Raw genomic sequence first — 26,853 nt, 5'->3', positions numbered from 1 at the left:
CCAATTCAGTAATTATTTCACACTGAATATTAAATATGTTAAGCATCAGAGGATTAACTAGGTTTATTAAAGACTGTCAAGAGTTTGTTAAACACAATACCACTAAAATAGCATTACCCAGTGTTTGGTATGCGTCCAAAATTTTCCCGGAACTGGTTCAAGGCAAGCATGGCAGCATGTATCTGCAAAGGTGCCTGTTAAGGAGGTTAAAAAAAAAAAAAAGAGGCACTGATCTGTTATGTGTAATCAAAAAAAAACTTGAAAAGCTTGACACTTTCCTATTTAGTTTCAATTCCATTCCTACTCGTTCACTCCTTTTTCTAGTGGTCTGAACCTCCCTCCCCAACTGTATACTTCAAAGCATACTTACTATATGCCATTTAGGAAAAAAAAAAAAGTTATGATCTATGAAGCTTTCCACCCTCAAATTATGAGAAATCTAGTTTCTAAAGAAACCAAAAGGAGCAGTGTGCCATTTACCTCAGGTTTGCTAAAGTCTGCAACAAGGCAAGTTGGATTTGTTAACTGCTTCTCCAACCGATCCTGAAAGAAAGATCTGATCAAAATATAATACATCAAGTTATGAACACAGCCTGCTCTATCATGTAATTTTCTCCCACCTCATTCATAGCTAACAGTGGTAACTAATGTTATTACCCCACAACTGAGGGATTAAAAACTGCAGATTCCCTTTTTTTCCCCCGCCAACCTTTTTCTATTACCTTGTTATAGAAATGACACTGTATTACTATTTTCTAGTTGGAGGTAAAGGTTCTTCTCAAAGTTTTTTTTCTTAAGACCTGAATTTTTTACCAGTTTCATAGTCAACTAGCTAAAACAATTTCAGCAACAACCAAATGATTGCAGTTACTAAATATTTTACAAACAGCCATTTGTGCACTTACAAAACGATTACAAACACAAGGCTTCTTTTATCACTGAGTACAGTTGTATTCTTCTCCTACCAAACCAGATGCCATTTCTAGTTGTCCATAAGAAATTAGATTTTGCAGATTTTTGTTAGATCTTTTGGAATCCTATGGGAACAATACTTTTAAAAAAAGTAAGACAAGAGCAGGTCTTCAGAGACAAGAAACCACACTACCCTACCACACTATCTAGCTGCAAGATCCCAACTACCGAAGGAGTCAGTTACAACAGTAACAGCAATTAAGACCATGTATCTATATTCTGCTGTAGACTACAGAAATAATGTAAAAGAAAACTGGAAGGTACGGTGGGATAGCGTGCTTTCACCTCTAAAGAGGTCTAAAGATGTAGGTTAATAATTTGGTCCTAAAATGATTCAAATAGTGCCTCACTGTAGATCTGCTATACCTGTTCACATGTACAGATTTGATACCACCATCTTGTTCCTCCTCTATATGACATTAAAAGCACAATATAATTTTCAGGCTTCCTAACCAAGATATTTCTACAATATTCCCTTGAAGCAGACTTCAAAGGAAGTCTATCAAACATTCAGACATACTAGTCTGATGGACCAAGGCTGCATGTTTAAGAGGGCAGTAATCCCCACAATTAAATCTACTGCAATTGTTAATTCTGTAAACTCAGAAAAATAGTAGAGTCAGTCTATCCACACTACTTATACATCCCTATACTTAACTGCTCGAGCTCTCATTGTCATTGTCTCTCACCCCATTCTCATTAAAAAACTAGGGGACTGTGGTGTCGACACCTACACAGTCAAATGGGTTACTAACTGGCTGGAGGGCCACACCCAGAAAGTGGTGGTGGACGGGTCTTATTCGACCTGGAGGGATGTAGGTAGTGGGGTCCCCCAAGGCTCGGTCCTCCACTGTTCAAAAATCTTCATCAGTGACTTGGATGAGGGGGTAAAATGCACCTTGTTCAAATTCGCAGACAACACTAAGATGTGGGGGAAAGTGGGCATGCTAGAAAGAAGGAATAGGCTGCAGTCAGACCTAGACAGGTTACAGGGGTTGGCAGATGAGAACAGGATGAGATTCAACACTGACAAGTGCAAGGTGATGCACCTGAGGAGGAAGAACCAGCACCATACCTACAGGCTGGGGAACTCCCTTCTCATCAGTACAGAGGCAGAAAAGGAACTTGGAGTCATTATTGATGCCAAAATGAACATGGGTCGGAAGTGTGGGGACGCAGTCAGGAAGGCCAGCCGCACCTTGTCATGCATCCACAGATGCATCTCAAACAGGTCCAAGGAGGTGATCCTCCCCCTCTATGCGGCACTGGTCAGGCCACAGCTGGAGTACTGTGTCCAGTTCTGGGCGCTGCACTTCAAGAGGGATGTGGATAACATGGAGAGGGTCCAGAGGAGGGCCACTCGCATGATCAGTGACAGAAGGGCAGGCCCTGTGAGGAGAGGTTAAGGGACCTGAACCTGTTCAGCCCCCACAAGAGAAGGCTGAGGGGGAATCTACTGGCCATTTACAAACTAGTCAGAGGGGACCAGCAGGCGTTGGGGGAGTCCCTGTTCCCCCGAGCACTCCCAGGAGTGACAAGAAATAATAGTCATGAGCTGGCAGAGGTTAGATTTAGGCTAGATATCAGGAGGCGCTACTTCACGGTCAGGGCGGCTAGGATCTGGAACCAACTTCCAGGAGAACACCTCGCTGGGGCTGTTTGACCCCAGTACTCTTTCCTGCCATGGCAGGGGGTCGGACTTGATGATCTGCTCAGGTCCCTTCTGACCCTACAAACTATGAAATAATTCTGCCTCTTAAAAACATTTTAAACTGAAAAGAAGTATATTGTATCATGTGAACACTTACAAAGTAAAAAGTTTTGGGCGTCTTTACTTGAACAGCTATGCCTCCATGTAAGTAAGGCTCCATATCTGAAGTATTCCCAATGCTGAAAGAATAAGGTGAGACCACTGAAGAGAGAAAGAGATATATGTTATCTGAGTGACAATGACATAATAAACAGCTTAAGCTCCGATGCAATTCTATTTCTCTGAAAGGTACTTATCTTCTACAAATAGTGTACCCTCACTGCTGCTTTTAAAAGTATAATTTCTGTAATTCAGTCCTACTACAATAATAAGTGTAGTTTACCCATTTCCACAGGTATCAGATTGTTTTAAAACTAATACTTTAGGTAGTAGTGCACAACCTTTTGCCCAGTGGCTGGAACTGGGGCTGGCACAGTGGGGGCTTGAGCTGGTTGCCCAGGTGGGGTGGGGCAGGGGCAGCACAGTACCAATCCAGGCACAGGGGGAGGGGTGGCAGGTAGCAGCATGATGTGCCGGGTGGGGGCAGGATGGAGACAGGGATCAGCCCAGCAATCCAGACAGGCAGGGGATGGGCCTGGCCCTGATCTTGCTATGCAGCAGTGGTTCAGGTGGGGCTGGATCCAGCTTCCACTGCCTCCCTGCCATTTCCCAGCCTGTAGAGCTCCCAGTGGGCCAGGTGGCATGGCTCTGGAAGCTGGATATGGCCTTCGGGCCAGGGGTTGAACCACCCCTGCTTTATGCTACTACCCAGAAATACACTACCACTTTGCAGGCGAAGTGTAGCATGTGTATATGCACTTGCATTGTCAGTTCTGCATTGTCATATCTTTTTATAATGAAAAGGAAATTTATACCCTTAGCTTTACTTAGGTTTTGCATAATATGAATGTACGAGGTATCCTAACCAGCTAGAGAGTAATACAATCAAGCACAATCAATATCCATGGATTTTTATACAATCACAGAGGCTCAGCATCACAGGAGAATGACTTGACGAAACAAGCAGGAACATTTTAAGGCATGTCCTCCCCCCAGTCGTTATATCATCATTTAATCAAGTACTATTGTTAGGGATAAGCATTGGGGCATAAACTGAAAACCAAAAGGCTGAGCATCAGGTGAGACTTGAACATAAGTGGAAGTTGGGGAAAGAGAAACCAGAAGTCAATGCTCTGGATCCACAGACCTTACCTTACAGACTGTACAGTAAGGGCACGTCTACATGTACATTTTAATGCGCTTTAGTTTTTTTAATGCGAATTAAAGCATTACAAAATTCCATGCTCTTTAGCTAATGTACAATAAAATAGGCTAATGCATATTTTTCTAGTATCTCACAATGGAGGGCACTTTTACATGTGCTCTAGGGGTGAGGGGGTGGAGTGCAGTGCTTTAATTAGAGCAGCTCTAATTAAAGTGACACTAATTAAAGTAATCCTGTATCAGCATCCCCATGATTAAAAATGGTGGCGGGGGGCACTTGAACTACATCTCGTTCAATGCATTTTATCAAGCACCCCTGCCACCATTTTTAAGCACAGGGAGATGCAGGAGGCTGCTGAGCTCGGTAATTGCCATGCTTCAGCAGACTCGATTAATCAGGTCTGCTATGATGCACTAGAATTCCAGCACATTGGAGCAGCCTCTGCAGTTGTGTATAGGTGCCCTGAGACACCAGATTTAATGCGCATTACCTAAAGCACATTAATTAAATGTGTAGATGCCCCCTAAGATTTGAATAAAATATCTCATAGAAAATGTTTATATGATGAGATTAAACACAGGCAGATGTCACCATAAGTGAAGCACTATCATTTGGAGGTCCCATAAAAAAAAGATCTAAAGCACAGACTTGAAATCATTTGACACAATGGGGGCACCAAACTGAAGTCATCAACCTTACATTTCTCTGTAGAATTTAAGATTGACCTTGATAATTCCTTTAATATTCTTATGGGGTAATGTGACCGCGTATTAGGGATGCTGACACAACATTTTTTTTTAAATGAAAAATCTATTTTCTACAATTTTTTCTTTTATTCACCAACAGCAAACTTCTTTACTGACATTTTTTATTGACATACCATATCATAGTTATACCCTGATTATAAGACCACCCCCTATGGATTAGATTCTCTATATGGAAAATAGAAAATTATAACAAATTTATACATATTTATAATCTAATTATTGGAGGTTTCCCTGACATTTGTCCCTCTCCCACTGCTATAGCAGGGAAAATATATCTGGGAGATCAGCTACCTCTTTTCTCTCTGCTTCCCCTCCCACCCCCAACAACTTTAAAGCTAGGAGGAAAGCACAAAAGCAGTCCCCTACTGCTATAAAATTGTGCAGTCAAGATCCCTGCCCTTGGGGAGACTCACAGGGATAGCCTGCCTCACCCTGTCACTAGGGACACACCCAAGCTGTGATTATGTGGATTTTGCAGAAACTGAGAAAACTGGGATAGATGATATAATGCAATGCCACCCCCTTAGGAAAACTCTTATCTGGAACATCTCCTCCTTTTGTGCTTCCTGGGCCATTTTTAGCCTGGTTTTTTCCCCCTGACAGTCAGTAAAATTTACTGACACTTGGCAACCTTGCCAAATATGCTGTGACAGATAAATTCAGCAGAGATACAAGTGCTTGAGTGATATCAAAAGCTCAGTTCTAAAAACACTATATGCCCAAATAGTGTGAATGGTCCCATACCAAGTGGTTTCCACAGTGTTCAAACTTTCCTCATCAGAAATCCTCCCATGCTTCACCTCATGCCTCAGACCTCTGCAAGCAAAACCACTGCTGCAAATCAGTACTGAATTCACATACCAAAGTTCTTTCTGCTATGATCACAGCAGTATTGAAATGAGCAAAAGGGCCAAAAGAACATGTTTTATTAGTTTATATATAAACAAGTAAACCAAAAGACACAAGGCTTACCTGTTATTTGACGTGTGGATCCATTTAAACATGACATTCCATTAACTTCCCGGAAAGTTAAGAACTGTCCAGTTTCAAGCTTGTGAGGATGGTTTTCAAGGCAGGTAACTATACCAGGATTTGACTAAAGATCAATATTAACAACAGAGTTAGCAAGGAAGAAATTTCCTTTAAATCAGATTTGCGTGCTTCTTGCTTGTTGTAACTACAACCATCCTAGCACATCTATACAAGAATGGCTTACTACGGTTAGATACAGTGAGGTCAAAAAGGAGCACTTCATTCAACAAGCATGCCAAAATTAAAAACAAGGGGCTTATGTGTATTAAAAAGATTGGATTTTAATATGGGTCTGATAGACTAGTCTAACACTTTGCTGTCTGGTATATTTGGACTGTTATCCTTAAATTCACCAGAGTTTTAAAACAAATCACAAGATTATTCCTTAAGCACTGTCCTTAGTACAATAACTGAATCCTTTGCTAAAGTTAAGACTGTGTCAGCAGATACTAGAAAATCATCTTGTTTCTAAGTGCAATGTGGCCAGATCAGAGCTCTGAGCATAGACAATCTAAATCAGAGGATCAGGGCAATTCATGCACTGAGGCTGCACGGAAACAGATGTCACCTGCAACAAGCCCGGATCAGTGCCCTGGCCCCAGCTAGTTCTAGTGGGGGCCAATCCCTGAAGCCACAGATAAGCCCTGCCCACTCCAGCCTTAAAAGGCTAGGCCTAGTCTGAAGTACTCTGTCCAGACAGTAAAGACTGAAGTACTTGGCTCCTGGCTCCCTCTCCCTCCCATTTGCTTCTGTTTTGTTTCCTCTTATTAGATCTCTGAGTTTGACTCCTGGTTTGGTGTGTGATTCTGTTAGGTGATGGGCCTCAAATGCCCATACCACGATTCCTAAGTTAACAGATGCTGGTACTACTGTAGAAAGAGTTAAGTAGTTTCTGTTGACTCAGAGCAAGGTAGTTTGTTGCTTCATGCAAAAGATAAGGGAGAAAGTCCTAAAGCAGGACTGTTCAACATTTAAGTCCCTGGGGGCCACTCATCCCAGGAGCCATACAAGCGGGGGCTGCATTTTGCATGGGTCACAGCAGGTGAGCCATGAACCACAGAGCTGCTTGATGTGTGGATACTGTCCCCTTCCCTCACTGCTCTATATACCTGTGCAAGCACTCCTATCCCCCTCACTGCTGCACAGGGCCTCAGCATTCAAATGTCGGTGCACACAGCTCTGGGTTAGTTTTTCTACCAGGAGAGCAAACCTGGGAGAATTCTTCCAGATTATTTGAATATGTTTATGCAGCTTAAGTCTCTCAGTAATTTGGTGGAGGGCGAGACTTATGCCACCTCCCAAGAGAGACTAGACATGCTGCTGACGAAGGAACCTCACACACCCATGTCAGTCCTACACATTCAGGGGCTGCACATTTGCAGTACAGATCTTGAAGCAGCCCTGAGCATCCTGTCCTACATGCTCACAACTCCTCAGCATGATGTAGGTCCTGGGAAGCATGTTTGCATGTTCTGGATGTCACTATATGTCACCCAGAGAGATGCCAACTATTTTACTGCTACCTCTCTGAAGTAAGACACTTCTCTAAAAGACACTAACAAACAGAAAATTCTAAAGCACCAGACAGAATGAAAGTACTATCAGAAAATTCATTTCCAACAAACGGGATTCAATCAATTCTTCATTTGAAGAAAATTCTTGGGCACTGTCTCCTTTTCCTGCCACGTCCTTATGAAGCTTATAATTCTTCATCCCCCTCCATTCTCACCCTCCTCCCCATAAAATATTCCATTAAGTCAGTTCCCAGCACACTATTTTTTAAATTGGGGGCAGGGAAATCAAGACTTTTGAAATCCAAACATATTTTTAAAGTGTTTTAAGTTCAAAGTGATAAACATGTGAAGGACAAGCTACGATATATGCAAATACAGTATTGCTTTAGCAAATAAGCTCTGTTTAAACTTAGGTTCAACTATGTTTTAATTATATGCAACATCAGGGAGAAAAACCCACCCTTAATTCTTAAGTTAATTCAAACTTTATAAGTGTATATACACGTGACGATATTTTGTCATGTGTTACGTTATTTACAAATCCACTTTAGTCTTTTTACAATGGAGTGAACGCTGGTATTACTTTCAGTTTCTCTTACCCCACAGCTACACCTTTCCAGACTACTCTTTCCAGTCTTTTAGCATTTTAGAATATAATCCCCTATAGTGTAGATCAGCATTACTGAAACAGTCTATAAAAACATCCTATTTGGGAATATTTACAATAAATTCTGGTATTTCTGGGTAAATAAACACTCACTATCAAAATGCAAAGAGAATCAGTAATTAGTAAAATAAAAATAATAACAATCAGAAGAATCATCCCCAGGCGATAAAAATTTAGATTATTATAATCCATAACTAATACTCTATTCTTTAGAATAACTTCATTATTTTACTTGGCCGTCAATTAAATACATTCATATAAAATATACTATTAAATGATAACTGTCTTGAAATGAAATGTCATAAATTTGTATTTTGAGTCATAAATTTAAAAAAAAACCTCTGTGTTTAAAAGATAATTGATATGTTAGTTTAGAGTATTAAATACACCTTTTCATGACAGCTAATTTAGTCTCTCTTGGGAGGTGGCATAAGTCTCGTCCCCCAACCTTTTTGGCTGTTGTGCCCATTGAAAGCACCATACCTGACCAAGTTTACAGCTAGGGATGCCAGAAAGGAGACAGTGGGGCTCAAGCCTTTGGCTGTGCAGAACAGAGTGGGGCCAGGAGGCTGCTGCAAGAGAGGTGTTACTGCTAAGAGCCAAGTTAACCTTTTCCTGATCCCACAGCCGTCACGGTTTTATATGGTGAGCAACGATCCAAAGCCTTGAATCCAGCATTGGCTACAGGGCCAGGGAAGGGTTTACCTGGCTCTTGGCAGTGACACCCAACACCTGCACTCCCAGCACCATCCAGCCCATTTCAGTACCACTCCATGCAACTTAAGGCTGGTACCTCCTGCCTCAATTCCAGTATCTCCCTCTACTAAGCACCAAGAGCTTGTATGCCACATAGCAGCTCTTCATACCACTAGTGACACTGTGTCATGGGTTGGCTACTCCTAGTGCAGGCAATGGCCGTTGACTAGCTAACAACCCGAGTTATCAGCTGGTAACAGCACATAGTACCAAATTCAAAAAAAAAAAAAAGCAGCTTTGGGTGGCCTTGTAGTCACAAGCAGCAAGTTTCAGAGATTCTGTAGTTAAAAAAGGTTATTAGGTCATACACATACATTTTTTTCCCTTTTAACATGTTCACAAAAATGCTTACACTTCACCCAGAGAAGACACTGCTGGATAGTTGCAAGATATGCATGTACAAATGAAACAAAACAGTAGACAATACAGTTTGAAAGTCAAAGTATTAACCTGAGCAGTGAATGATGGAGCAATGTACAAAATGATTCTGTAATATACACTTAAGTGCCAAAAAAAGGCAAAGTTTATCACAGACACAATGAATGTGTATGGGCGTTTCCCAGTAGAGCGCAACCCTTAAAAGTATCAACACTAACAGCTATAACAAACTGTGAGCAAAAGTTCAAGCACTGCCGGCACAACACTCTCACAACAATGCTAAAGAGGTAAGAATAACTACCTCAAAAAGGGTACTGCAGATAAGCAACAAAGTCTTCAAGGAACACAAAAGAGGTCAATCAGCAAAGAAACCATGTATTTGGGATCATAAAGCATAAGGCTAAAGTAAAAAACTGCCAGAAATCAAGCTGTGTTGGACCTTCCTGCAGCTCTACTATCCCCACAGGGAGAGGAAGGTAGAGGGAAGAAGTAAGCAAGGGTCTACTAGAATCCCAACTCTCCAGCTCCAAAACTCTCCTCTCCCCCTTTCAGTGGAGGGGACATAAAGAGGGGTTTCGGGTTGGACAGCCCTGCTCTACTAGCAATGGGAGCCTCTAGGACTTCAGAGAGGGTAAGCCTGGATCTGGCAGCAGACGTAAGAAATGATCTAGGCATGGCAGGGAATCCAGCAGTGATCGAGTAGCCTGATACCTGGCAAGTTGTCCACCCTCTATCCCCCATGGAGAAGGGGTGTATGTGGGGGGAAACCACCTGGGGATAATAGAAGATCTATGGGTACCCTGTATCAATGCACAAATAACAAAAAATGAAACCTTTCAAAATAGTACCTCTGAGACACTATATTGGAGCACTTCAGTGGTGTTTGGCACCTTTCAAAGGGCATGTATGGTTATATCACTGGCCATCTAAAACAGTTCAACTGTTACTTCTGTCTGTACCCTAGGTGCATCAAAAAATTAAATGAATACTTGGCCTCATTTTTCAATAAGGATGAGAATGTTGAAAGTTGAGAGCTTGAAGCACTCAGGTCAGGAGATTAGATAATGTCTATCCTGGAATTCAGAAAGAGTTGACATATGAAATCACAGTATGACAGCAAGGAATTGTAATTAATCTATCAAGCTGGCATCATACGATTGGAGAAACAGCAAATGTAGTGTTCCTATATTTATGGTGAAACAGTTACCCAGGCAACTGTTGGACAGTTAGTCTGACTTCAATAGTAAGAACACTTCAGATAAAATTTGAAAGAATGCTTAGAGATGTGGACGTAAATGAAAATGGGACAAAATTCAGCGTGGATTTACTAAAAGTAGATCTTGTCAGACTATTCTGGTATCCATCTTTGACAATAACTGAATTTCTAGATGAAGGGAATGCAATATAGTTATCTGGACTTCAGTAAAGCAGCTGATGTATTATCACGTGGGAAGATGGACTCTAAGGCAGGTAAAGAACTGGCTAAAGGTAAAAGAAACAGGTAGTGCTAAAAGGTGTAGTATTGGGAGGTCATTATTGGAGTTCCTTAAGAATCTGGGGACGTATCCTGTTTAATATTTTCATTAGCGACAGACTTAAAATTAGAAGCAAGTTTCTAATCATGAGAAATATGATGTTCTGAAACAGCCTCCCAATAGGAGCAGGAGCAGTAGGTTTAAGCTATAACTTGGCAAGTTTGTGAAAGATGATGCCACCTTATGGAAGAGAAGAAGATGGAACTTCATGACCCAAGATGAGCCCTTTGCTCCTATGTAAATAATCTGAAGATGCTTTATATTGTTTTTCTTTTGCATTGACTGAATTGCTGTTTGTGTTAAACTGCATTTGGATGGAAATTTCAGGTAAAGTTATCTAGTCAGCAAATTGTACCATTCATCATTTTCTAACACAATACATTTTCAAGGAGTATGTTAAACTACATAAATTGTTTAAATAAATGTTTGTAGATACGGTATTAAGGAGAAATGAAGATCTAGTTCCACCCTCAGTAAGTATCAGAGCCCTCTATCCAGATGAAATAAAATGTGCTATTCACATGCACATAGCTTTGTTTAGACCAGTGGTTCTCAACCTTTACAGTAAGGGCATCCTTATTAATTTTTATTAATGTGGCAGCACTCCCAGTTGCGAATCACTACTTGCCTCAACTCACCTCAGTAGCTCTCAACCAGGTGCCACTGCCATCACGTATAACTTTGTGCCTGCTGCACAGCCAGCCCATGACATGCTGTGGCATGCTCCCATGCTTCTCTGGCGTTGGTGTTCTCCAATAACCCTGGAGTAGGCAGGAGAGCTGACTCATGGTGCAGCTCTTCCCAGTCCAACCCTGCATAATGTCTCCCCAAAAGAAGTGTGCAGGACAGGTCTCTGGGAGAAGTTGGGAGTGGTAGGGGGTATGGACCTGGAAGGGCTACAACACAGGCTTACTCTCTTGCCTGCTTTAGGGCTATCAGAGAACAGCAGGAGGAGTACACATGTGCAACTGCATTACTTGTTGGGCAGTTTCACTTGGCTGCCTGTCTTGCAGCAACTCATTTGAGAACCATTAGTCTAGACTAAGCTCCTTGTCACTCTCCTTTTCCTCCCATCCATATTCCCAGGCTTATGATGTTTAGAGGGGTATATCCACAAGAGAGATTCATGTGGTACATGGATATACACCCTCCCAAATCCCAACCCTTTATATTATCCTACACATGACTGATTTCCCATATGAAGTTTATATGAAAACTGAAAGCATATCTCCTCCTAGCTTAAGTCTAGTTAGAATTTGAGAAGTCAGATCAAATTAAAACAAAATATCAATCCAAGATGGTTAGGGGAAAAAAAACCCATAAAAAAAGGAAAAGGAATTGTGAACCTGATGCTGCCAAATTATCATTCTGCTTATATATTAAAACTCTTTCCTCAAGTTCAGTTTAGCTTGTAAGCTTCTGGAAAGCTGGATCCATCATGTTATATATCTATATTGTTCTGGGGAACTGCTGTAATTGCATGTAGTTTAACACTAGTATAAAGTGGGGTGGGCAAGCAGAGCATGTGGCCCAAGTAACGCCTAAGGGGAGAAACGCCAGAAGGACAGAGGGAAAGGAGACCCTCACCCCAGAGCTACTCACTACAGTCTACATCACTGCTGCCTTGCCTTCTTCTGCTACTACCTTCCATCTGCAGGAAGCAGCCAGCATAGGCAATGGGTGTCATACAGTGCAAAGCATTCTGGGAAACTTTTTTAGAGCAGCAGTGGAGTTTCCTACTGCTGGGGGCTGAACTGACCCCCACTTTTTGCTGCTAAAGTTAGCATTTTTTTTGCCCGTTGGACATGGACTTTGGCAACAACAAAATGGGGTAAAAACCTCTCTCCAGCAGCAGGAAACTCCACTGGCTGTCTAGAGAACTAAGGTTCCCAGGAAGCCTTGTGCTCCATGACACTGCCTGGCCCTCTGCTCTTCCTGTGCCTACACTCAAGAAGGCTGCATGGGGAGGGGCAGGGAAGGAAGGGTGAGAGATGACTGTTCAAGGTACATTTTTCCAATTTGTGCCTCCAGTGTACTGCATACCATCCTACTTCCTAACTTCCACTGGCACAGTTCTTATGCCAGATGCTCCTTTCTTTTCCCCTATTCCAGGGGTTCTCAATCCCCAGGCCACGGCCTGGTGCCAGACCACAACGGGTCAGCTGCCAGTCTGCAGCACAGTCGGCTGCCAGACCGGAAGTGGCTGCGGACTGCAAACCACAGCCCCCCCAAAGGCAGGCAGAGAGGCTGCAGCTCCTTGTGCAGGGCCCAAAGCAGTGCAGGGTTTGCCCCCCACCCAGGGGGTGAGGGTATCCTTACCCATCTTCTGGCCAGAAATACAGGTTGCTGTCACCTGTGACTGCTGGGCTGTGGTTTGCCAGGCTATGGCATAAAAACTTTGGGAACCCATGCCTTATTCTATATACCACCCCCTATGCTCTTGTATTTCTGAGACTCCCAGCAAACTCCCTCCCACAGTTCCACATGCCAAGAGCCTTGCATACCTCACTGCAAATAAAGTCTCACTTCTGTCAGTCTGGGAGATAACTCATGCTGGGTGTCAAAATATTAAACTACAATGAGAGGAGCAAAACTGAACTGAGGGTATGGCTATGTTGGAAGTTAGCAACAGGTTTTTCAGTTTACAAGCACTGATGACAGATAATTAAAAGAAGAGGTGGATCTTTCTTGGTCTATGAATAAAGGTATAGGCCTCAATTTGCCTTCAGTTTTCTCCTTACAAATATCAAAAGGTCCTACCCCTGATGTTCAAGGAACATTTCTTGCAATTTTGGAGTTATCAGCTGAGACACTAACACTGACACCGTAGAACACCAAGCTCTGGTTCACTCTCCCAATAACACAAAATAAATTGTCTCATAACAGTGTAATAATATGCACCCCTTACCTGTGTTATGTTTGAAATGAAAATTTCCTTTGGTTCCTCTCCCGTTGTATCCAGCACTTCAAATTCATCACCAAAATCGCAAAACAAACGTGAACATATTCCATAGACATCCGCACTGACAAACTACAAAAGAAAGTACAAATGAACAGGATTACCAGGTAACCAAACAGAAGTAATCTCTTAGCATTCCAAAATACTACCTACACAGCTAATTAAGGTGCAAATTTTGTTCTTTGATGTAGATTTGCAGCTTGAAGTGAAGCAACCAGACATTGTATCCATTTATATAGTGATAGAATCTGGCCCTCCATCAATTTGTCTAACGTAACATCTATAAATAGAACTAGGGACGGTATTAACCCAATGGAGAAACAATAGAAAGAGTGCTTTTCATCCCTTGAATATGCTCTCCCCATATTCTCTTTGAATTAAACTCACCCCATCACATACGTTATGAATCTGGCCTGTCTTCTTTAGAAGCAATTTTTCATTGAGCTATGGAAGGTACCAAGAAGTGTTCTAATTCCCTTTTATATAAATTTGCACAGAAATCCAAGAGCAGGCCAGGAAATGGTACTATAAAAAGCAGCATCCCCCCCCCAAGAGCCAACAGTATAACAGTAGAGTGATGACTGGGAAAGGCAAGTTGCTGCAGAGATAGTGCAAGAGGCACTGAAAGAATCCTCTACATGTGGATCAATACAAGATGATCTGGCCCGATTAATTCAATGGTCACTATTTGAAATTACCTTAATAGGTGGGTGTTGACTATGGCAAAAATCATTAATCTTCCTTTGCAGTGACAGCCTCATCTCAGTCAGTATGATGCACTGTTGACAGAAAGGTGCAAGCAATGAGGTCTAGATGTTGATGTCAGAAGCTATCAACATTAGCTAAATTCAGCATTGATAAATTCTAAGGTTTTTCACACACTGACCAGAAAAGCACGTCTCTGTTGTGCAGATTTAGCAATCAATGGGTATGTCTACTCACTCATTAATATACCTTCGCTACTGCACATTAAGTTTAGTACTTCTAATATGAGATACTATAATCAAGGCTCAATAGCTATGCTAATTCACAGTAGCAAAGGCAAACTTTTTTGTGATGTTTAATGCAGAGCAAATTAATTCTATTGCGCATAAGCATGGTTTTTGAAGTGATGTGCTAATGTGCAGTAGAATTAGTCTACTGCACATTAAGTGTCTCATGCAGCCGCACCCAATCTGAAGAGATTTGCTTCTCTCATTTTAACTGTCTTACAAAATCATTCCAGGAGAACAACAGCTATAAGTGAGGAGTCATTCTATTTACATGACCCATTACTCACAAGCCTGATAAAGTTCAAATCCTGCCTCAGACTATTTAAAAAGCTATTAGTCGTAGTTACTGTCTTTCTAAAAGAGAAAACATTAGAGGCACGAAGGTACATTAGCACAATCAGTAAGTTAAAGAAAGTCCCAACATTGAGAAATGAAAGTGATTTTGGCCTAGCACCTTTAATAAGGTATGTATACATTGGAATGCTTGTACGCAAAAGACTTGTAGACACTTCGAGTGCTGGGCATATCTAAACTGCAAGTACGCTATCAGTATGCAAACATATGCTAAAAAATTTAGGGTACTGTTTCTACTGCAACATTAATTTGGCCATGCAGCATATAGGTATAGTTTTTCATTCCTGTTTTTCCAGCCTGTTAGAAAAGATTTATAACACAGCAAGGGCCAGTTCATTTTCTGTCTCTGAATTTAAATCACGAGACAATCTGCCATTTAATGATTTACTGATACCTTTCATTTCAATGAAAGGAGCACAAAAATAAGGACATGGACTTTCAACATTGCAAGATGCCCATTAAAATGTTTTAGTTCAGGAATTAGATCCATTTGTCTGGTTTTAAAGTTCATAAAACCTTCTAATGTTATCATCTAGTCAAAAAAAGTCCTTCCCCCAAAATGTTGCTTACTCTGGGAAAGTAGAAAGTTACACAGCCACATTAAATAAGTATTACATACCTGATACTGTTTTAAGAAAGATAGGTCTGTGGTCTCATCAAGTGTTGCAGTTGATGACACAACATGGACATATGGGTTGAGTTCTGCGATGTGAGGAAGTGCCGCCTCAGCTCTGAAATGATTTTCAGATTTGCATCCTTTAATATATATTATTTATATAGCTAATTACAGTGTGCACTAATTACCAGGGCCCTTTGTTTCTTACACTTTCTTTTACAATGATCACAGCCAATCAACTTCCTGTGCTTTTTCATACTTAAAAGTGTTCTACAATACATACCCTGAAGATTCGCATGCCATTAACCTGACAGCAAGATTTACAGCATGACTATTGCTCTCCTAAATACGTTTCAGAGTTAGGAGACCACAACTAAGCTGTCCACTGGCTTTATTTAGCCAGACTTGCAGTTGGAAAAGAAATGCATTTCCCTGTTTCCATAACTAGCAGATTTTGGAAAAAAACATTCACTACCTATAACTAGCAATATGTTTCCACGTATCCACACACACACAAATTAGACAGACAGCCCAAACACATTTCAGTCACTTTAATGCACTCCTCCTTGACAAATGGGCACTGCATTTAAAGGCAGTGATGTCCACAGAACGAAACTGCATAAGATGCTTCATAGCCAAATGACAAAGTCAACATAGTTATGCATTAGTTAAGGATGGGTCATTGCTTGGATATGTCTAAAAAAAATGTATTAACCTGTTCCTTAGATTGAGAATATCATCTTCATGAATGAAAAAATTGCTTCCCAAATCCCATATTTTGCACTGCTTGGTGTCATGAACCGTAAGAGCCTTCAGATGAGATCAAGAGGGAAAGGTCAGTTAAAAAAAAAAAAAAAAAAAGTTAAAGTATTATTTGAAATTAGTGCATACATGCATAGCACATTCAAGTGTACATATCAAGTTTAATCCTGAGATTCTGAAGCACTACTACTGCAGCAAACCTGAAGGCACTACATAAAGATGCAAAATGTACAGTAGTAATCTACTGCATTCAACTTTACTGTTTCCCACTGTTGCTGGAAAAAAAAAACAGTTAGAGAAACAATAGGTATTTTGCTCAGCATATAACATAATAATGCTTCCTGGGAGTATAGCCTTATTCTTAGTTACTCTTTAGAGGCTTAAAAAAGGATAACAGCAATATTTTTGACTGAAAAATATATTCCCTCTCTAACCCACAAGAAACTTCTTACGGGTTCCCTGAGAGTTACCAGGCCAAGAAATGTGCTCCCTTCACTGTTATTCTGCATAATTAAGACAACATTCAGAAAAACTAAAGCTGGTTTTGTTGTGTTGCCCTTAAGTGTGACTGGTATTGCTGTCAAGAAACTGGCTTTTACAAAAAGGCAAAGGTATCTTCTTTTTTTTCTTTTTTTAATGAAAAAGCATGAACAAAGAATAATTCACTTTAAACAAGATTAGAACAAGGTACCTATTTCAATCACAGCATAGACAGAGGATACACTGATCAGAATAAAAATCAGAAACCCTAAGATCAGCATATAATTTACTTTATCAAATGTCACCATGGCAAAAAACATGGATACCTGATCCTTTGGTAATAAAACAATTAAATGGCACATTCCAGAGTACTTTTCAAAAGACCCTTTTATTAGAAATTACTATAGATTTCTTTCACAATCATTTACATACCTTTATACCAGCTAGAACTACATTCTTAGCTGCAAGAAAGAGAGAGAGAACAATGTTTATAATATTCTTCTACAGTAATAAGTAACTAAAGTAAAGTAATTTGGACAATAATGAAATTGATTGTTCATTTTATGTTCATAAAAGATTCACAGTTCACATCAATTACATTTTCTTGATAACTTTAAAGAAAAAGACAATTCAGCTCTCCTATAGATATTTCAATGCAACAGGAGCTTTTTAACCAATTAACAGATCCTCTAATGAATTCTCAGTTGGCCAGTTATGGCCAAATTCCAGCTACTTTGTGTCACTTATAGGGTAAAGATACAAGCTTATAGTTTTCAGTTCATTTAACTGCACAAGGATAACATTAGAAGGGTCTGTTATGATAATTTAGCTGGACCTCCTGCACAGCAAGTTCAAAAGAAATATCACCCAATAATTTTGAACAATTTATTTAATGACAAAGACAAAGATACATTTGTAAGACATTTTAAACCACACACACCTAGAAAAAATGAGAGCCGCAAACCTATTTACTCTGATTTAACAGTATGATTCAGCTGTACACATAACTGTTCAGGAGGTACATGAAATTTTAAGTGTAGTAGATTTTAGGATATATCTGTAAAAGTACTCCTGAAGGGTACACACAAATAATTGATGCTTTTTGTTTAAATAAAAGTTACCTAAACTTACCAATCTCCACACCAAGGCCACCCATACCACTCAGGAACACATTAGATCGGGCCATCTTCTGCATTGCAGAGTCTCCAAGGACGTATCTCTGTCGACTATATACAAGAAAAATGTATATTAAAAACAATGAATAAATAGAATTCCTATATTAAAGTGAGGTACACCCAAAGGTTCTAAAACATAAATCGATTTTCCCTAATAAATTTTCAACCCCCACACAGCCTGGGTTCTGACAGCCAAGCCATTTCCTTTCTGTCTCCAATCATCAGCAATAATAAGTTCTGCAAAACTAAGTTATATCATTGTTGATGCACTTGCAATTCCATTAGCCATTGAAGGGTTTGCCCAGGGCAATGAAGACATTTTGAAAAACCATGACTGTAAAGTAATTTGGTATATAAATGGGCTTTCAGAACTCGATGACAGCAATAAATGCAAGATGGGGAAAAAAGCCCATTTTAATTTCAGAAACTGAGGCAAGTTCGTGAAACTAACCCCAATGGACATCTTTTATTTGCAAACTCAGAAAATTTTTAATGGAAAACAAATCTGTGATACACAAAGATTATGGACCTCCATAATTTTTAGGGTAGATCACCACTCATTTCTCTTATGTTACAATTTCAAGACCTACTTAGGGCATGTATACATGAGACACTTAATGCCCATTAGACTAATTCTACTGAGCATTAGCGTGGCTGACAAAAACTGTGCTAATGCGCAGTAGATTAGCCTAATAAGCATTAAGCGTCACAAAAAAAGCATTCACTTGCACTAATGCTCAGTGGCACTGATTATGGTGTATTTTGTACCTGTTATTATGGCACATTAATGAACGTGTAGATACACCCAGGATTTTACGAACTCAACCTTTGGGGCACAACATGCTCCAAACCAGGAATTTCTTCTTTACCAGAAATACTCAGATCAAAAGTCAAAGCACCTCAGTATATTCAAGTGCAGAACTTTGAAAGATACTCTGTTCTCTAGAGTTTCTTGTCATCTGATTTCACCTCGAAGTACACGTATGTAAGCCATTTGGAATTCCATTCAACTGAGGACTTTTTAAAAAATTCAGTAATTGAGAGAAACAAGCCTGGTTGCTTGATATACTTCTAAGAATATCAGTTTTATAGGGATTAAAATGTCCCCCAATACTGGACTATTTGGAATGCCTGCAAAAATAAATAAATAAATAAATAAACAAACACACACACACAAATCACAAGAAAAAATTAAGTGTAAGTGTATCAAATGCATACAGTATATGCCTCTAAAATTGAAAATAATTTAAAATACTGATTTTGGTTCATATGACATTGTGGAAAAAAAGTTTTTAATTAATAAGGAACTTTTCTACCCGTTTCACTGTTTCCAGAAGTACTATGTTTCAACATGGGACGCATCTTGTATTGCTGGACAGAAAATCAGTTACAGATAACACAGTGAAAATTCAAGTCTCAAGATCAAACTCTGCATGAGTATAAAAATCTCACCACATTGCCGACAAATACTATGAAAGGAAATTTAACACAAAAGAAAGATATTTAAATTCAATTATAATAAAGTGTGCAATCACAAAGCAGGAAGCTGATAATTTCTATAGTTTTGTGATGGTGCTATCAGCAAATCTGAAATGAGTTCAAAGTGAATCTTTGTCTTTCCATGCTGTGAATAAGGAAGACTTACCTTTCGTGATGACAAACAGGCTTGGCTAAATTTTTGTGGGCATAACATTCAAAAGATACCCGCAGGATCATGCTGAGGGTCTGACCCTCTCAAGGCAGAACCTCATCTCTGTTACAGAGGAGCACACCCTGTAACCCTGAAGACTGAAGAAACACTTTTACTAGAGGCAGAGAAGCCTCAGTGGGTTGGGAAGCTTCAAATTCTCACCACATGAAGTCCACAAACAATCCTGGGATAGCATTCTAGAAAGGGCATAGTGACTATAGGGGTAGACATGGGTGGGAGGGTGTTAAGAACAGATTCTCATCTGGATGTCACCTTCCACTTTCAAAATCTTCAGTTTCAAGTTAAGGTGGCTATATTTAATGGTTATGGTTATAAGGAATCTTGTAAAATCATGGAGAAGAAAATATTAATAAGAAAAAAGGCTGAACAAAAGCCATTGTATAGAGGGATTTAGAGGGGAAGAATTAGAGAGAGACCTAACGAAGGAGGTAGTTTGTACAACATAGTAAAGAAAGAAAAATGAGGAAAGATGAAACGGAAGAAAAAGTTAAAGAGGAAATGCAAAAGCAACAACAAATCAAAATCAGGAAAGAAAAGAAAGTGTAAGAACACCAGAACTGAAGGATGCAATTAAACTGGTTGGCCAAACATAACATGTAATATAATGACTTTCCCAAGCACTGTTTAGTTAGTTTGGCACTTTTCAGTATATGGCCAATTCTTTATCTGGTCAAATACTGTTTATTGATTTCACAAGTACTTATGAACTAAATGATCATCTGCACACAGATATTTATTTATACCAAAGGTTGGCAATGTTTTTTGGTGGAGGACCAGGAAGTCCCAGCTTTGGGCCTGAGGCAGGAGGGTAGGTGAGACTCAGCTGCCTCCCCCACTTCTTCCTGCCATGCGACTTCAGCATAGTGCAAAGAGAGCTCCCTCTGGGCCAAAGACCCCAGTGCCTGACTGCAACAGTGCAGGAAGAGCTCCCCCTCCACCGAAGCCTTTGGCTGCCAACTGTACCACAGCACAGCACAGGCAGACCCCTTTCCGCCAAGTGCCCCTGGAGTCACAGCTGCACCTGGCAGATCCAAAGGCTCTGCAGGCCAGATGCAGTCCATGAGCTGTATGCTGTTGACCCCCTATTTATATAGTTCAGCCACTTCCAATATAAAAGTCAGAAATTTTCAGACTGTTTTAATGGAAAGTGGAATCACAATGTGTACAGTACTTCTGAAATGTTTTATTCCTTTAAATGGTGAAGTGGAAGAACACAATAGCAAAGTTCTCTTCACTCCAGCTGGTAGAGAGCAAATGCCTTTTTCAGATGCTGGTATTAACACTTCAGCAATGTGTACACAAACATGTCTCAACCTAGAGGGTGTCCATCTACAGGAAATAGCTTTCATAATATTCTTACCTATATAAAGCATCATCAATCTCCATAGAATCTGTCGCCATGATGCAAAATAATTTGTTCGTGCTAGAAAAGGAAAAAAAAAAGTGACAAAATGAGTAAAAAATGGTTACATAAGAAGTTTCTTTGCAACTTTCTACCCTCACTCCATGTGTTACATGAGAAATAGATGGATTAATGGCAGGGCAAATTAAATGAAAAACAGCAACACTGATTTGAAGGCCCAACTAGAGCACAGTAATCCTTTCTATTAATACGCGTAGTAGTACATACCTAAGATTAAGCATGAGACAACAACAATTCAGGATCCTAACACAACCGTAGAGATGAGTATCCTCTTATGAAAAGATGGCTGAATCCCTGCTTTAGATACAACTCCCACCACCCTTTTAATTCTACTGTTTCAATTACTGACTTTATAATACAGTGTTACTTGTAAACTTATTTAATGTGGTATGGTTAGTGCTGTTGTAGCTGTGATGGTCCAGGAAACATGCAAGAAAGTTTTTCTGGTGATATTGTACCAACTATAAAGTGGAGAGAGTTTTTAAACAAGATTTTGGGTTCAAAGTGTACTTCTTCAGGTCTGTGGGTACCTATCATATTTATCTTGCTTATCTTTCTTAACGGATTATGACACACTTATGTAGACCAGGATCAGCAACCTGTGGCCCATGGGCCAGATCTGGCCACTGGATCGGCTAGTAGACCTGGGGCTTTGGTGGCATTCAGTAGCAAGGGGCCTCAGTGGCAGGCTATTCAGCTACGCTGTACTGCACTGAAGTTAGGTAGCAGGGAACTTTCCCATGCCAGATAGCAGGAGGAAGTAGTGGCAACAGCCAAGTCCCAGAGCCAATCTGTCTAGGATCCAACCTGGGCTATTCTGGCCTGCTCCTACAAAAGCACTGTCAACTGCTTATGTAGAGAAGAGAAGAAAAACCTTGAATTCCCAGACTTTGATCATGAGAAATTCCACTACATATTGTTTTAGATATTTTTCTTTATAGGATGGAAGGGTCCTTGGATAGCTGAATAGTTAGAAAGAATAATTTGAACTATAACATACTCCTCTCACATGCATACTATTTAAATATATTGTTCACTTAGCTGCATAATACAATGCCAATGCCTATTCTTTTGTCTACTGTTGTCACTAAAAACAAACATATGCTATCAGTTACATGCATAACTCACTTCAATGCAGAGGACTTTAGAGTTTCACTCCCTACTTTGTGATGTATTTGTTCTCTTAGTAGCTGCACACTAACCAACACCAGAAATGGCAAAGAGGAAGCAGCCGTCACAAAACCGCTATTAGAAGCCTTGAAAAATGACAGAAACTGGCCACTTTGGGGTTGCTCTCCTCCCACATCTTCAAGACTCCTAATAGCAGTCCTGAAACAAGCTGACTACTACAAGCCTTTAAACTGAGGAACTCTTGTGAAGGCAGTCAATACTATGGCACTGACAGTGCTATGTACTTCATGACCATTGCTTATATTAAGTTAGGCATAACTTTTTTTTTATTATTCCTTTCTGGTCACAAATCTTTGTATTTATAACACAGTGTCGTTTACACTGCTTGCTTCCTAAGTTAACTGCACACACTCGGGGAAGACACTGGTGGCCCTGTGGATGGATGATGGATTAAAAGCCAATGCTAACAATATTAAAAGACAACAAAAGGTTAGGATGGATGAAGGATAGAACAGAAAATACTCCAAACTTAATGCCATTATATAAAAAATAGGTTTACCGATTTTTAAATGCCTTATTTAACCACATGACATCAAGGCCTAGAATTTGGTGAGAGCTAAAAAGGATGATTCATTTGAATGAACACAACCTAACCCGCATACAGTAGAGTCGTCCAACAATCAGAAAGTTCCCCAATGTGTGCAGTGGGCAGTTAATCCTTCCAACCCATCTCAGCTGCTGTCAGTGCTGTTCTGTTGGAAACTGTGAAACTGCTTCGGGCCTGTTAATTTCAAGGCTGATATTAGCAGAATAAATTATTCACAGTAAAAAAAAGTAAGAAGCATTAATGAGGTGTAAACAGCTGGGCCATAGCAGCTCTGAATGAATTATTAGGGAACCTTAAAATAGATTAAGCAGTTCAAAGAGAGGATATTAAACCAGACAGTCACCTAGACTAATTCAAAATAACAGTCTCTATAGTCATTATTTGACCATATAGTTCATTAAAATGTCCTAAGCTAAGAGCCTGATTAAAGTACTTAGGGGTGCAAGTTGTTAAAATAGTAATGGAGACTCCAAAATTAGAGGGAAGATAGGCTTAGCTCTTTCTACCAACAGATTAAAAGTAAAGGCCCAGATCTAAGCAGCTTTCCTACTGAGCATGCAAATGCTACACAGACATAGCTTCTTTGTAAAGAAAGACTCTCAGAGTTGTTAAGCTCAAAGGTCATTTGCTGTCATTGTTTAAACCAAAGAGCACACTAGCTACCTCGTGGCATATCTAAAAAAATGTCTCCCCCAGTCAACAAGAAGTAAAGCAGAAATTTCAAGCAGAAGATTATGACAGTCTCACACACACATGCACATGCAGAGGAAATTGTAGACGGCACAGGTAGGAGGATAAATAGAAAATAATTGCAATGGAAAACAAGCTACAACTCTTATTAAGTTATTCCTATATGCTCAAAGTGTATGCATATAGTGACTATGTCATGTGACTACAAAGGCTAGCAGGTCATGATCCTGAAGGCCAAGACATCACATACCCACATTCTCTTCCCACTGATCCTTCCTGTGGCTAAGAGATTCAGCTTTCACAACTGACAAGCCAGAATATTTTCCCAGTACAAGGTCACACTTAAAAAGGAAGTACACAACAGGAACACCAGTCTCCAGATCACCATCCACCAGGCTCATAGGAAGCACTGTCCTATAATTCATAGAACCATAGAGGAATAGGGCTGGAAGGAACCTCCAAAGGTCATCTAGTCCCACCCTCTGTCCAAGGCAGGATTATTCCTACCCCACACCATCCCCTATAAACCAAAATCTAAAACAGGGGTGTGCAAACACAGTCTGCAGACAATATCTGGTCCGCCAATTGATCCTATCCAGCCTGCCGGCCCCACGCTGCTCTGCTCTGCCACAGCTGGGGCTGGGCTAGGCCATGCAGCAGAGGAGACTCCTCCGCCACCCACTGACTCCCCCAGTAACCATTTCCCACCCCTTCACCCTACTTTTTGTTGGTGCTGCACAGTCCTGGCACCACAGACATCAGGCCCACACAGGACAGAGCATGATGCAGTGCACTGAGTAGCTGTCTCACCTGCCTGCCACAATGAGGTGCTGTTGCCACGTTGCCGCTAGGAGGTGTCTATGCCGGTCGCACAGGTGGGGGACGGCGCTTGGCCCAGGGGAGCTGCCCCTGACTTTCCTAATGCAGCACAGTGGCAACGGCTCACTGTGGCAGGCAGGTGGGACAGCTACTCAGCGTGCTATATCGCACCCGGTCCCATGCTGGTCCAGCTGCTGGCAGCTGTGGTGCGATCAACCCTGGCACAACACAAACACAAGACACCAGTAAGATTTTTGGGGGGGAGGGGAGATTGGTGCAAGTTTTGCAATCATGAAAATGATCAGCCTGACAAGTCTAATGTAATGTATCCTCCGCTTCATGTAATATGCTCATTCATAGTCCTGTAGAGCAGTTATGTCTTAAACTGATTTAAGCATGCCTACTAATTCATCCAGAACCACCTGGGCCCAGCTGTTCATATGTCATTGATGCTTTGTACTACTACTACTTTTTTTTTTCCCCCTCTGTGAACAACTTATTCCTCTAATATCTGTCTAGAAATTGACAGGAGTGAGTCAGTTTCATGGTTTCTCAGCAGAAGCACAGCCTATTTCCCCATCAGAGGAACCAACAGACTTTTGTTGTGCTGCGAAACATGAAGATCCCCACAGAACAACTGCAGCTCCACCCAGGCCAACAATGGATGCAAACAGGGATCCCCCTCCAAGGATAGCTGACATAGTCGCAAAACACGTCGGCAAGTGCTTGAATCCTAGCACCTGCGTGATGTGCCGACAGCAACATGAAAACCTCAAGGACGCTACTTGTCTTACCCGTTCCAGAGGGCCGCTTCTCACGTGAGGGAACAAGTCAGCATCTGTTCCTAACAACCTGCCTGGGTTTTGCAGAATCACAGAAAACGAGGGTTGGCAGGGGCCTCAGCAGGTCACCTAGGGCAGCAGTTCCCAACCTTTTTATACCAGAACCCATTTCTAAACATTGGCAGCAGGTCCTGACCAGCTTTCCCCTGCCTGCAGGGCATGGGGCAGAGGGAGCCCCTCGCAGGCTGGAGCTCTGCCAGCCCCAGGGGGAGCCCCACAGCTTCCTACCTTTTTCTCCTTTAAAGGAAAATCCATTTTTAAAGTCTATTAATCCATTTTTTAAACTAATGCATTAATCCTCCATCCTTTCGTTATCTCCTTGCAACGCACTTTTGGGTTGTGACCGATGGGGTGAAAAACACTCTATCTAGCCAAAGCAGGGCCGTCCCCAGCTACGCCATCCTGGCCAAGGCTTCCTCTCGCCGGGTCTTAACGCCCTCCAAGGATGGCGATGCCATGGTCCCCTCCACTGCTTCCCCACCCTCCTCCTGAGAAACCTTTCCTAGTATCCAGCCTAGCCCTCCCTTGCTGCAACCTGAGACCCCGCTGCTTGTGCCGCCACCTGCCCAGCGGCCCCCGCTCAATTCCCACCCGCGTTTTCCCGGACTCTCCGCAACCCGCAGCAGGTCCCGGTGGAGTGGAGGATGCACCGGCCCCGCCTGCCGCCGCCTCCCCTCCCAGTCCTGCGCGCCCCGCCCAGCCCCGCCTCACCGCGCCAAGCTGGGCCGCGAGGCCTGCACTGCCAGCGGCCCCGGGCAGGATACGGCAGCGGCGGCACCAGCGCCGGGGCCCGATGGCTTCCCCGCCTGCGCCGAGCCGGGGGCCAGACTGTCGCCGCGGCCAATCGCTGGCGAGTCCCGCCCCGTCGCAGCCAATCACCATCGAGTCCCTCCCCGCCGCGGCCTATCGCAGCCCCGCCGTGGCCAATCGTCGCCGAGCCCCGCCCCGCCGTGGCCAATCGCCGCCGAGCCCCCGGCCAATGGTCGGCGAGCCCCGCCCTGCCTCACTTAGGCCAATCCCTGCCTCGCCCCTCCCCGCCGCGGCCAATCCCCGCCTGCTATTTGGCGCCGCCTTGCAGCCCCTGTCAGCGGCGTGGCCCACGCGGTTAGCGCCGTAAAGTTCCCGCGGCCCCGCTAGGGTGGTGGCGTGTGAGGCGTCCTCCGGCGCTCGCAGGCGGCGCTGGGGAAGGCCTTGGAATTCCCCCGGAGAGCCGCCCTGGTGCCTGCGCAGGGACACCCGAGTCTGCCCCGTCGTCTTCAAGGACCCTCTGGGCACCTCTACACGTGCCCGTGCCCCGACCTGGCTACTGTGCCCTGCGCTAGTGTTCTGAGTTGGTCATTGTTTTAACGTGTGCTGCGTAGACCGGTCCCATTTGTCCATTTTATCTACCACATAGGTAACGAAGTTGGAGACTGGAATACTACCGGTGTGCATGAGGTTTAAAAAAAAAAAAAGGAAGCCAGAATTCGAGTTGCCAGGCATTATTAAAAGCGGCAGTCATGCACCACAGTACTTCATTTTGATGGATATATTTATTTAGTTTGCTGTTTGTGCTCCTGTTGGCTCATCTGCATGTGTTCGAACTTCCCCAGGCTAGGCAGGGGAAAAAGAAAACAACTAGTGCAGCAAGAACAAAAGCGGATGGAGCGTGTTCGAATGATGCCAATATTATAATTTTCAGTCTTTCTACCGATGA

General features: G+C 41.9%; 1 protein-coding gene across 3 annotated transcripts in view; it reads right to left on the bottom strand.

Moving 5' to 3' along the window:
• UBA6 (ubiquitin like modifier activating enzyme 6) overlaps positions 1 to 25,978 on the bottom strand; it is a 58,250-nt gene extending 32,272 nt beyond the window's left edge. The window contains exons 1-13 of one of the 3 annotated variants that reach the window (XM_090036825.1): positions 25,869 to 25,967; positions 24,307 to 24,533; positions 21,006 to 21,068; positions 17,891 to 17,985; positions 17,192 to 17,220; positions 16,233 to 16,327; positions 15,521 to 15,632; positions 14,254 to 14,334; positions 13,505 to 13,627; positions 5,687 to 5,810; positions 2,781 to 2,884; positions 481 to 543; positions 118 to 194 (exon numbers count right to left, since the gene is read on the bottom strand). In XM_090036825.1, the coding sequence (XP_089892951.1) occupies positions 118 to 194; positions 481 to 543; positions 2,781 to 2,884; positions 5,687 to 5,810; positions 13,505 to 13,627; positions 14,254 to 14,334; positions 15,521 to 15,632; positions 16,233 to 16,327; positions 17,192 to 17,220; positions 17,891 to 17,985; positions 21,006 to 21,046 (944 nt within the window). In that variant the 5' untranslated portion in view covers positions 21,047 to 21,068; positions 24,307 to 24,533; positions 25,869 to 25,967. Of the gene's footprint in view, positions 1 to 117; positions 195 to 480; positions 544 to 2,780; positions 2,885 to 5,686; positions 5,811 to 13,504; positions 13,628 to 14,253; positions 14,335 to 15,520; positions 15,633 to 16,232; positions 16,328 to 17,191; positions 17,221 to 17,890; positions 17,986 to 21,005; positions 21,069 to 24,306; positions 24,534 to 25,109; positions 25,172 to 25,868 lie in introns of all 3 variants that reach the window. The other 2 variants (XM_090036826.1, XM_090036824.1) reach the window with 2 other exon arrangements.
• Between the last annotated feature and the right edge of the window lie 875 nt (positions 25,979 to 26,853).

The sequence above is a fragment of the Crocodylus siamensis genome, chromosome 2, assembly GCF_052110815.1.
Source record: "Crocodylus siamensis isolate JL-2025a chromosome 2, ASM5211081v1, whole genome shotgun sequence".
Classification (NCBI taxonomy): Eukaryota; Metazoa; Chordata; order Crocodylia; family Crocodylidae; genus Crocodylus; species Crocodylus siamensis.
Note: the sequence above shows the minus strand (reverse complement) of the source record. Positions and strands in the feature narration are given on the sequence as shown.